A 12317-nucleotide genomic window follows, 5' to 3' on the forward strand; every position below is an offset into this window, starting at 1 on the left:
TTCAGGTGGCACTGAGACAAGCTGCACCTGGGAGAGCAGTCCCCTGAGGCAGCCGAGGCGGCTCAGCTGGGAGCTGTGTGGAACGGGCCCGGGAGCCACACGAAGCTGCCGGCCTCCTCCTGTTTACCAGCCCTGCCCCTTGTGGAGACTGTGGGCTCCCCGCATGCGTCGCTCCATCGGGGCATGGCTGGCCCAGCCCGCCGCAGCACGCCCGGGAGGAGCGAGAGCAGCGGTCGGCTGAAGGAGACGGGCGAAGGGCTGGATGGCGAGTCAGGCATACGGTGGCACTGGTGGCCCAGCCTCGAACAGGGCCCACGAGCTGTGCAGCCGGGCTGCGTGCGCTAGGCTGTCGGCGTGCTCCCTGTCCACTCCCCGCCAGCCCTAAGCACCCGGAGGGAGGCAGAAAACGGGCACGGCTGAGCTGAGGCTGCGCTGGATGCAAACCCAGTCACTTCACCCTGCTGCCACTGCCTCCCCCGCTTCGCGACCAGGGTCCCGTGAGAGAGAGAACCTGTCTGGGCAGGAGACTGATCCTTCCCCTCAGCTCTAGCCCAAGCATGCTGGGAGGAGAGGGCAGTGGGATCCGCACAAGGCACTGGCCCCTGTCCAGGCTCCCCTTCCCCAGCCTGGTGTGGCCCCCGAGCAGCGACAGCCCCCGAGCTCCCAGGATGAGCGTCTGCTGGTGGAACAGACCCGGCCGCGGGTCTGGCTTCCTGCGCTGCTCCTGCCCCTTGCACACGGGGTCTTGCTGCTGCTCAGTCACGCTGGGCTCTTCCTCTCGGCCCCTCTTATGGCCCCAGGCCTGGGCAAAGGCCGTTTCCTCTTTCCCCACGCACGTGTGGCGCCCAGCACCATGCTGAGGGCGTGGGCCTAGTCCCAGACCATCAGCACTTTGCGGAAGGGCACGAACACTCCACGGCCGGGTTGGCTGCAGCGATAAAAACCACAGAGACGCGGCGCATGAAGCTGCTGCTGGGGCTGAGGGGAGCGCGGCTCCCAGCCATAATGCTTAGTGCGTGGCCCCCCTCAGGACTGCCTCAGCCTCTAGCTGGGGGGCTCCAGGCCACGGAAGGCAGCAGAGACCTCGGCACGCTCTCCTTCCCCACCTGGGACGTCTGCAGCGGGACCAGGCACCGTGCCTCAGGGCTGCTCTCCAGCGCCGCCCTCCCCTTCCCCAGCTGCTGCTCACACCCGCGTTCCCTCAGCAGGGTTGGGGCACGGGGCTGCACGCTGTTTCTGTCGTTCCCAAGGAAGGCCTCCCCTCCCCCACCTGTGGCTCCCCTCCCCTTCGCTGTGAGCGTCTCCTCTGGGTGCTGCCAGCCCCACGAGCGACCCAGCGACTGCACCCCACACGGCCCAGGAGAAGAAGGACCCACCAGGGGAAGCAGCAGTGTCCCACCAGGGCGCCATCGGGTGCCCCCTGCTCCGGGGCTTCCAGCTCCACTCCCACAGAGAACTCGTTCTGCTCGGGGAAGACCCCCAGGTACCGGATGGTGCCCACGCCGATCCCCCCTGCCTGCAGCAGGACCTTAGCCCTTTGCCCGAGGCGCAGGTCCTGTGGCCAACGTGGCACGGACGCCCGGGTGCCAGGGTGCCACTGGGCCTGGCGCAGCCGGGTGCTGCACGAGAACACAAAGGACAGTTAGTTGGGGGGTGGGGGGGCGGCAGCCGCTACAGCGTGTCCCCACTAGGCTCAGCCATGAAGGGGGTCACTGGAGTGGGGAGGCCCTCCCCCCTCGCACCAGGTCCTTTCCTGGGGGCTGTCGGAGCTGTAGCCTTTGAGGTTGGGGGGGGCACCAGGGGAGCTGGGGGTTCCTGCACGGCTGCTGGGAGCAGGGCCGGGGGGTGCCAGCGTGCTGTGCCTGCCACCTGCTGGCAGTTCCCCGTAGCACCCAGCACCTCCTGAGCACCTGCCTCAGCTCACTGCAACCTCCTCCTCTCCCAGTGCGGCAGCCTGTCCCTCCCCCACCCCCCCCACCCCATACCCACGCACCCTGGGGCCACAGCCTGTCCTTCCTCCACCCACCCAAGGTCTCTCTCCTCCTCCCACCCAGGGCAAGGACCTGCAGCCCCTTTGGGAGCAAGGGCCTGTGCCCCGTCCTCACACCAGCCCCACAGACGGGGGCCTCCCCCACACCCATGGCCCAGGGTCTGGTGCAGCCCCTCCCAGCTCTCCATTACACCTTGTGCTCAGGCTCTGGACGCTGCCTGGGGGGCACAGCGAGCCCACGTGAGGGGCAGGGGCACCGTCCCATGGAACAGGGATCCGGGGGCACATGCGGCAGAGAGACCGGGGGAGGGACTTCCTTTCAAAGGGGGCTCAGCAATGAACGGGCCACTGCTGTGGGGAGCAGATCGCAGGAGGCTGGGCCCTGCAACGTCCAGGTTCCGACCATGCTGGGGGAGCTGGGCCCAGCTCAGCAGCTGAGGCCGGGGAGTGCGGCTGCTGGCAGGAGCCCTAGCAGATGGGCCCCCGCCAGAGCAGCTTGAACCCAGAGACACGAGCCGGGGATGCACCTGCGGCCAACCTCCCTGGGTGCTGAGCTGGGCCTGGGGTCGAAGCTGGCGGGGGCTGACGATACGGAGGCGCGGCCGGAGCAGCTGGAGGCGGGAGGGCTCCGAAGAAGGCAGTGTGGGCGCGTGGGCGGCTGGCCAGGGTGCATCTGCTCACCTGTGAGACAGCAGATGGGAGGGTGAGTGGGTGCCGGGGGCCTTCAGGCACTGGACTCCATGGGGCGGGCCTGGCACCCCCCAGCGATGCACCCCGCTGCCCAGCCCCCTGCAGCCTCATGCACGCTGGTCACCTCCCACTCTGCACAGACTGGGAGCAGCCCGGAGCCACACTCAGCAGCTGGACCAGCCCCTGCTGTTGCCCCTACATCTGCCAGCCAGGCAGCGCTCAGAGCCTGGTGATTCTGCACCACTGCTGAGGCTGTGGGGGCTCTTCCCTACCCCCCAATTGCTGGGGGTCCTTCCCCCATGGCCCCTGCTCCCACTGCACACCATTCCCCGCACCTCCTGCCACCCCAGCCCCCCAGAGCTTGCCCCACCTGATGGGCTCTGGCGGTCCCAGCTGCTGTCTCCCATGCACCACCCATCACTTCCAGCCCTGCTGGGAGCCTCGGCATTGCTCTGCATCTCCAGGCTGTCTTTGGCCTCCGGCTTCCGGCTCCGGCCCCACTCCTGGAACTGGGAAGGGGAGAGCAGGTGAGAGAAGCCCCCAGCCCCCACAGCCCGGCATGTTGGGGAGGCCGTAGTGTGGCCAGGGCATTTGTCTGACGCCTACCCAGTCACGGAGTGCCTGCTGCTCCCTCAGCAGCTCCAGGTACCTGCTGCTCCACAGTAACTTCTCTGCACGCAGCTCAGTGCTGACGTACTTCACCTCCGCCTCCAGCCCCACAAGTCTGTCCAGGACCACAGGGTTGGCATGATGCAGCTCCCCAGGGCCTAGGAGACAGCAAAACACCCCTCCTGGCGCAACTGCCGCAGCCTCCCATTAGTGGGGGACCCAGCCTCATGCTGCTGAACGCTTACTCGCCACGTGGGAAGGGCACTACTAAGTCCATGGTGTATTTTGGTCAATTTCACAGTCCCGGGATTTTTAAAATGGTGCATTTCACGATTTTGGCAATTTAAATCTGAAATTTTACAGTGTTGCAGTGGTAGGGATCCTGACCCAAAAAGGAGTTGTATGGGGGAGACGGTACTGCCACCCTTACTTCTGTGCTGCTGCCTGCAGAGCTGAGCCCTTGGTCAGCAGCCGCCACCCTCTGGCCACCCAGCTCTGGAGCAGCAGCACAGAAGTAAGGGTGATGTGGGTATGGTGTTACCACCCTTAATTCTCACTGCTGGAGGCAGGGCGCTGCCTTCAGAGCTGGGCACCCGGCCCACATTACAAGCACTGCTCTCCAGTTGCCCAGCTCTGAAGGCAGCAGGGAGCTAAGGGTGACCCTCCTAAAATAATCTCGTGATCCCTCTGCAACTCCCTTCCGGTTCAGGACCCCTGACTTGAGACACGCTGGCCTCCCCCGTGAAATCTATACAGAAGAGAGTAAAAGAACACAGAATGCCGGATTTCACGGGGGCAGGGGGGGATAGCAAGTGTCATGGTCTGTGACACACTTTTTGCACGGCTGTGAATTTGGTAAGGCCCTGCACGTGGCCTGGCCCACTGATCACTGTGGCTGCGGGGATGAGCGGACCACTTGCCCGGTGGCTACAGGCTCTACATCTACTGAGTCTGCAGTGCCCTGGGAGAGCACAGTGACCAGAAAACCTGACTCCCTGCACCAGCTCGGCCCCTGCATCCCAGCCCGGCACCCCCAGTGTTGCTGCCTGGTGGGGAAAGCCTAGGGCACCTGCACCACACCCCAGAGGCTGCAGGACACCACGGAGCAGGGCAGGGCTCTGCGGCCTCCCAAAATACTGACCTGCCCCTGCCTGCTGCAGCTCAGGATCCGGCGTGTGAGTGCCACCCTCCTCGCAAGCTTCGCTGCAGCTCTCCAGCCAGGATCCCAGGGCTGCGCTGACCTGCAAGCCAAAGGGACCAGACAGGGTCACTGGGGCACCACATGCAGCCCCATAAACAGAGCTCAGCCCAATCCAACTCACTCCCCTCAGCCAGGAGAAACCCATCCAGGACCTGGCCACCGGGCAGCACAAGAGGAACCCAGCCGAGGTCATCTCTGCATCAGGCAGGGAGGGCAGGTGTGGTGTCCCATGGGCTGCAAGCTCACTGCTTTGGCTTAATGCTTTGGCTTCTCACCCTCCCAGCATGAGTCAGACCCACAAACCTAAAGCCCTTCCCAGAGGCACAGCGAGGGGGTAGTGAACTGCTCCCGGATCAGAGCTGACTGAGATGCTCCTGCTGCCAAAGCCACAGAAGGAAGGAGGGGATGGAGCAGCTGCAGGCAGGCCGGGAGCAGGAACCAGTGGGAAAACTAACCAGAAATTCAGCTCAGCAACAACACAGCCTCCCCCCCCCCCCCGCCCCAACACACAGACACTGGGTGCTATGACCCACCAGCACAGAGCTGTACTGGGTGGGGACACACACACCATGGTTGTACTGGACATACACACAGGGACAGGGCTGTACTAGGTGGTGGGTGCGCACACACACATATGAGCACAAGGCACAGGGCTGTACTCAGCACACACACCCCCACACACAAACAGGCACCAGGCTGTACTGGGCACACACGCGCACAAAAGGCACAGGGCTGTATTGGGTGCGCGCGCGCACACACACACACACACAGGTATCAGGCTGTACTGGGCACACACACATTGGGTGCAGTTGTGATGCTGGCTGTGTGATATACGAGACGCAGGTGGAACATTCTGGGCCTCATAGAGAGGCCTCAGCAGTACGGGCAGGGCTCTGGTATAATGTGTGCAAATAGGCTGGGTCTAATTAATGCCCTTGCTCTCTGGCTGTGTCTACACTGGCATGAATTTCCGGAAATGCTTAAAACGGAATATTATTCCGTTTTCAGTTTTTCCGGAAAAGGAGCGTCTACATTGGCAGGCTGCTTTTCCGGAAAAGCCCTTTTTCCGGAAAAGCATCTGTGGCCAATGTAGACGCGCTTTTCCGGAAAAGACTACTGGGCTGTCTACACTGGCCCTTTTCCAGAACAGTGTTCCGGAATAAGGACTTATGCCCAAGCGGGAGCAGAATAGTTTTTCCGGAATAGTGGCTGATTTTGTACAGTAGAGCATCGTTGCTTTTCCGGAAATTCAAGGGCCAGTGTAGACAGCTCGCAGCTTATTCCGGAAAAGCGGCTGATTTTCCGGAATAAGTGGCCCAGTGTAGACACAGCCTCTGTGGTTCTCCTAGACTCCTTTCGGGGGAGATGGGGAAGCTAGCCAAACTGACTGAGTTTTATAGGAGAACGTCCTCCACCAGAGCTGCACTGTCTCCAGGTCTCTGGATCTCCGGCTCTGTTGGCTCTGGAGCCAAAGGGAGAGGGGGGAGCACCAGCTGAGTGGAGACATTGAACAGAACTCCAGGGCTTTGCGGAGTGCCCCTGGTCCCAGGAGATTTGCGCCTACGCGCTCAGCCTGAGAGCTGAGGAGAGCACTACAGCCAAGGGGGCCGACACCGGAGGCAAGGGACGGAGCCAGTATTGGCAAGGGACGTTTACCTCACGCAGGAGATGGAACGTGAGCTCCCAGAAAACCGTGTGGCAGAACAACGCGTGCTAGAGAGGAAGAGGAGAGACGGGTGAGACGAGCCGCAGCAGGAGAATGTGAGTGCCCCGGCCAGGACAGAGGGCAGGCAGCCCTGCGCCACTCTGTCTGTCGGAGCCTTTCGCAGTGTGCCTTCGGCCACGCTGTCTGCGCTAGGCTGTATCCCGCCAGTCATGCTGGCCTGGGCACCTGGCTTTCAGGGGCCATGGGGATCAATGCAGCTGGGCATTGTTAGCAGGGTGAGGAATCAACTCTATGAGGGGGGTGCGGAATAAATTCTGTTGGGAAAAGCAGAACGCATGGGGGATTTCTCAGCTGCACTGCCATGAGGAGAATAACATCCAGCCCTGCCCTGCTATCATGGGCCATTGGGGAAGGCTCCATTGGGGAAGGCAAGACCAAGCCTTGCCCCTTCTGCCCAAAGCTACTCCCCTTCCCCAAAGGCACATGGCTTCTCTTCAGACCAGGCCCCTTCGACAACCTCTCCCCACCCCAGCCAAGCCCAGTCCTCAAGCCCAGCCCTCAAGCCCAATCCTTCCTGGCCACCTGGAGGGCTGAGGCTGCAGTCCCAGCCCTTCCCCACCCCCAGCCTCTGGACAGCATAAGCAATTTTGGGAAGGCAATGCCTGCCCTTGCCTATATTACCCGCCACCCATGCCACCCGCAGTGCTGCCCTGCCACCTTTGGCCAGCACAGATGCAGCATGAGCAGCACTTAGCAGCAGAGGCATAGCATTCCAGGCCTCAGAGCTGAGCGCCCACATTCACTCACTGCCAGCTGTCCCTGCCTTCTCCCCCAGGCTCTGAGCAGCGCCGGGGCCCTGCCTCGCCGAAGGGAGGCATGACCCTCCACAGCCGGAGTCTTTTCCCACTGCCCCTATCTTGCTTCCGGAGACAGTGGGTGGGGTCATTGCAGGGGGCACACACCCCACCCCATGGCAGGAAGACTGGCCTACATTTGGCCTGGGTGAGGGAGAGTTTTACATTGACTTGGGACCTTCGCATGAGCAATAGGCGGGGAACCAAAAAGAGTGAGCAAGTGGGAAAGGAGAGTCAGCCCTTCGAACTACAAGTCTTGCCTTCGTTACAGTTTGGGTAAAGTAACAGAGGTCAAATGTGGTTAATTGGCGACCAGATTCAGTAAATCACTGGCTAATTACAGAACTCCTTCATCTGGCCAAGGCTAAGGGCTGGATCATTGGTAACAGCATCACACCATTGGTACAATGGACGAAAAAAGTCACCTTTGCAAGGGTTCACTGCTGGGACCTGCCTAAAGTGGACCAGCACCCATGGGGGGCAGCACCCATGGGAGTAGCTCATGCACTGTTAGGCTGTAGGAAATGACTTATTTTTTAGGCACATTTACAGTAATTGTGTAAAAGTCTCAGAAGGGTCGCCGTGTTCATCCGTAACTTAACAAAAAAACCGAGGCGCAGTCCTGTGGCACCTCACAGACGAACAAAAATATATTTAGTATCATGAGCTTTCGTGGGCAAAACCCACTTCCTCAGATGCGAGTGGAGAAAAAAGGGGAAAAACCTCCCAATTTATAATAGAAAAAGAAGGGAGAGGGGGAGAAAAACAATTGTGCTTGTATAAAAACCCTTTGGCCTTTGGATTTAATGAAAGCCTTTATGTTTAAATTAGCATCAGCGTAACACCCTGCCTAAATAATAACCAACACCCTGCCTTACCTCAGGGGAGTCCAATCGCCCTGCAGTGCTCCTGGCCTGACCCACCCTGGGAGCAAGAACTCAGACCCACCAGTCAACCCTCCATTTGTGTCTGTGAAACCTGCATTTCTAGGGAGGGCTGGAAGCCCATGTTGTAGTCAGGGTGCGGCCCAGCTACCCTCCTCACTGCCTCAGATGACACTAACCCTCACCAGCCTCCAGAGCAGCTGTACTGTAGACAGGGACATCTTTAATAGAGACGGCAGCCACTTACACCAGGCTTGCAAGTAGAGCAGCCGCCGCTGGGGCGGTGAGGGGGAGCTCAGTCTCCTCATCAAGTCCCTAAACAGGAGAAACCAGAGAAGAGTCAGGGCCAGGCCCCTGCGTTGCCATGGCGTACGCCACGTGGCCGCACACCGTGGCACCCTGCTCACCTGAGCTGTTATCATCTGCTTGACTGTCCCCTCAGTTATGCGATACAGCTGCAAAACAGGCGGATGGCATTCTGGGGTGTGTTAACCGCTGTGGCATGGGTAAGACATAGGAAGTCACTGCTCTGCACTGGTGAGACCCCCAACTGGAGTCCGGTGTCCAGTCCTGGGTGCCCCACTTTAGGAAACACGTGGACGAATTGGAGAGAGTCCAGAGGGAAGCAGCAAAAATGCTCAGAGGTCTAGAAAACCTGACCTGGGAGGCAAAGGTGCTGGGGCATGTTTAGGCTTGAGAAAACTCCCAAAATCTGAAGTGCTGTTTCAAAGCTGTTTTTGTTTCAGCTACACCAGACTGATCCTCACTCTCTTTGAAACACGCTAGAAATGTAGCCGTGTTAATTGTTTCTCAGCTCTGCTGAAGGTGGGACAAGTAGTAATGGGCTTACTCTGCAGCAGGGAGCTATTGTTAGAAACTTTTCCTAAAATCTAACTCCAGGGCCGTCCCTAGAAGGGTGTTGGGCAACTACCCCTTCCCCCAAACTCCACCCCTGTTCCACCCTCATCCTGCCCCCATCGCACACTTTGCCTGACGAGCTGGGGGATTACTGAGCAGTCTGGTGTGGGGCAGAAGTAGGAGTTGGCCCACCCTGCACTTTGAGGCAGTGGGAGCCAGAGTGACTCAGCAGCCTGCTCCACTCTGCCACCGTATCCCAGCTGGGTCGCTGCGCCCTGCTCCTGAGCCCGTGTCACTTGGTGAAGCTGAGAGACCCGGCTGGGAGATGGTGGTGGAGCAGCACAAGCTGCTGGGTCGTTCCGCTTCCCACAGCGAATGCGGAAGGGCCAAGCCCTGCTGCCGCTCCATGCCAGGCCTCCAGTAACCCACAGGCTGCCACTGCAGGGCCCCCCAAAGCACAGGGCCTGGGGTGGCCTCTCCGAACCATCCTATGATCGGGATGGCGCGCTCAGTCTAGTTAAGCTCTGGAACCGGCTTCCCAGAGAGGCTGTGGAATCCTCGTCATTGAAAGGTTTTTATGTGCAGGTTGGACAGCTTGGAAGGGATAATCCAGAGTTACCGGATCCCACCTCAGCACAGGGGACTGGACCTGCTGACCTCTCAAGGTCCCTTCCAGCCCAACATTTCTAGGATTCTTTAACTACAGCCAAACAGGAGCTACTCCCTGCAGGGGCTGCTACTCCCAGTAACCCAGACAACCCTGCTTCTATACAGAGTCCAGGGCAGGCCCCATCCCATCTCTTACCTGCCTTCAGGGCGCCAGAGCTGCAGGAGTCGGGAAGTGCGGCACGCAGAGCAAAACGCTTCACGAAGCCTGTCTCGCTCTTTGCCGGGTGCTAAATGCGCTGGGGAAGGCACGGACACAATCTGCTGCTTCCCCTCCGCTGTTTACAAGCCCCTGGCCACCTGCTCGGGACTGATAAACTCCTGGCTAATCCTCTTGGTGACCCAGCCAGTGAAGGGAATTAGTGGATTTTCCCCTGCTATGTCCATAAGGAGTTTCTCCTCTACCAGCCCATGCCCAGTGCAGTGGGAAGGAGTGTGTCTGCTGCTGGGGAAGGATGAGGCCTTCTCTTCAGTGCCTTGTTCATTAGCATGCATATAATAGTCTGTGTATGCCTGGACATATGCAGTTAAAAGCACAGGACTCGAGGGTAAGGGCAGCATACCTGGGCTCTAGTCTTGCACAGCTTTGAAATCTTTACATTTATTTTTTCAAGCACACAGGGAAGAGCTAAAGTTTGGGGTTCAGGATGACGCAGTAGCTGCTGAATGCTCCTTTCCTAACTCTAGAAATGAACTGGTGTTTAGTGAATAGACATTAAACAGTATTGCTGCTTTCCCGGCTGAGTACCCAGCTGGGAGGATGCTATGGAAGAGGACACAGAGTTGGCTCTTATTTTGACAATCAAATGTGGAAACAATTCCCTCTGCCAGAGCAACCCCTGGGGAATGAGAGAGGCCCTGAGGTCTTTTCATTTTTCCAGGATCTAACTGGCTAACAGGCTGCTATAATTCAATATAGCCTGAAAGGGAGCTGCTGGATATTAATATAACCAGATTTGCTTTGACTCTGAGCAAAGAGATTGCCCTTTAATTTACAAACTCCAGTCACTGAGATGACTCTTGAAATGTCAGCAGCTTGGGAAAACCATCACTTGTTGAGTCTAAGAGGGGCTTTACCTTTTCTTTACAGTGGCAGCTGCAGAACAGAACCTGCAGGGGGGGGGTTCTGCTCCCCCCCCATGCACCTTTAGCACCCCATGCTCACCAGGACTAAAAGTGAGTCAAAACTGCACAGAAGGCCAAGGAGGAGCGAGCAGCCCCAGCAGGGGTAATTACAGTACATACATTTCATGTCAGGAAGAGCACCAGGCTTTTGGCTCTCAAACCGAAACAACTCTGCAGTGACTCTTGTTAAAGCGGACAAAAAATACAATGGTGGCCAGGTGTGTGTGTGGGGAGGGGGAGGCTGCTTCTCAAGGCTGCTCAGTTGCAGTTATGTGTCTGCAAAAGGACAAAGTTATCCTCCCATGCTTGGCCCCGCTACCACACAGCTTCTGGTTCAGCCAAATTTCTCAATCAGCCCCGAGCCCTTTGCTGAGGGCTCTGCATTAGCCTTGCCCCTCTTTATGAAAATTTCAGTACTTCTGTGCAAGTCTCTACAGCCTTATAAAGGATAGAAGACAGCACATACCCACCAGCCAAAACACAGGACTGCTTCCACTCCAGCATTCTATACCTTGCTGCCAATGCAAGATGCAGAGCTGCAGCGCCTTTCTCCTCTGCATTTTTCCCAGACTGGCCGGGAGAGGCAGAAGTTTCTCAGAGGCCAGAACAGGTTCCTCAAAGATTTTCTACCACGTTCATGCCTTTCTGCAGTCCCTGCTTTGGGCCAGGAGAAAAGGGATTTAGTGTAGGAAGAACTGTTGTGGGTTTCCCATGACACCTATGTGGAGTAGTCAAAAACTCAAAGCCAGGGCTGCTCTTATTCCAAAGCAGCTGGGGAACGTGGGGATTTTCAGGACTTGCCCAATTTCTTGGATGTTTACCCAGACCTAGTTTTCATCTTCAGTCAGTGCTACTTGATAGTGCAAGAAGAGCCTAGAGCAGATGAAAACAGAGCTGGTGTGCCTCTTCCCCTTCAATGAATACCTCTTGGCACCACACTGCACTCCCCACCGGCCAAAACAGTAGCCATCCTTGTCCAGAGAGGCTGCTCACAGGCATAGCCCAGCTACTACAGCAAGCGTGACTCCATGGGAGAACCCAAGACTGGAATATGATAGAGGTCTATAAAATCATGACAGGTATGGAGAAAGTGAATAAGGAAAAGTTATTTACCTGTTCCCATAACACAAGAACTAGGGGTCACCCAATGAAATTAATAAGCAGCAGGTTTAAAACAAACCAAAGGAAGTTTTTCATCATGCAGTGCAGAGTCAACCTGTGGAACTCCTTGCCAGGGGATGTTGTGAAGACCAGGACTTTAACAGGATTCAAAAAAGAACTAGATACAGGTGACCCCCAACTTACAACCGCCCTACTTACGACCCCCTGCATTTACGACCACTTTTGTTTTAGACAATCTAGTCTGTCTGTCATGATACTTTAGATTTTCCCCTCCTACGCATGAGCCAGCCATCCCCGCCAGCTCCGGCTCCTGCAGGCGTGTCCCCACAAGCTCTGGCTCCCTCCCCCACCCCAGCAGTCCACCCAGCTTTTGCAGGCAGCCCCACCTGCCTCTATACTGGCACCTCTGGGGCCCACCCGCCCCTCCCCCACTGGCAGGCCGGTGATGAGGCAGATCGCCCCCGCCACCTCCTACATGTGGGTCCGCCTGCCTATGTGCCACGCGGCTCATGGCCCTCCCGGCAGGCCACCCCCTGCCAGGTCACCTTTCCAGCCCCCCTCTTCAGGCTGCTCCCCCTACCAGGCTGCATCTTGGGTAGCTTAGAAGAAACAGAACAAGAAATAGAAATGTCTCCAACTGAAAAGCAAGACG

General features: G+C 58.1%; 1 protein-coding gene across 1 annotated transcript; it reads right to left on the bottom strand.

Moving 5' to 3' along the window:
* Positions 1-252: 252 nt before the first annotated feature.
* On the bottom strand, positions 253-4635 carry LOC112547616 (uncharacterized). The gene is made up of 6 exons (XM_075908519.1): positions 4431-4635; positions 3287-3447; positions 3051-3189; positions 2518-2671; positions 1377-1619; positions 253-928 (listed from the first exon to the last, which is right to left on the bottom strand). The coding sequence occupies exons 1-6, from the start codon at positions 4633-4635 to the stop codon at positions 871-873; spliced, it is 960 nt and encodes a 319-aa protein (XP_075764634.1). The 3' UTR covers positions 253-870.
* Positions 4636-12317: the final 7682 nt, after the last annotated feature.

This window comes from Pelodiscus sinensis, chromosome 25 (genome assembly GCF_049634645.1).
Source record: "Pelodiscus sinensis isolate JC-2024 chromosome 25, ASM4963464v1, whole genome shotgun sequence".
Lineage (NCBI taxonomy): Eukaryota > Metazoa > Chordata > Testudines > Trionychidae > Pelodiscus > Pelodiscus sinensis.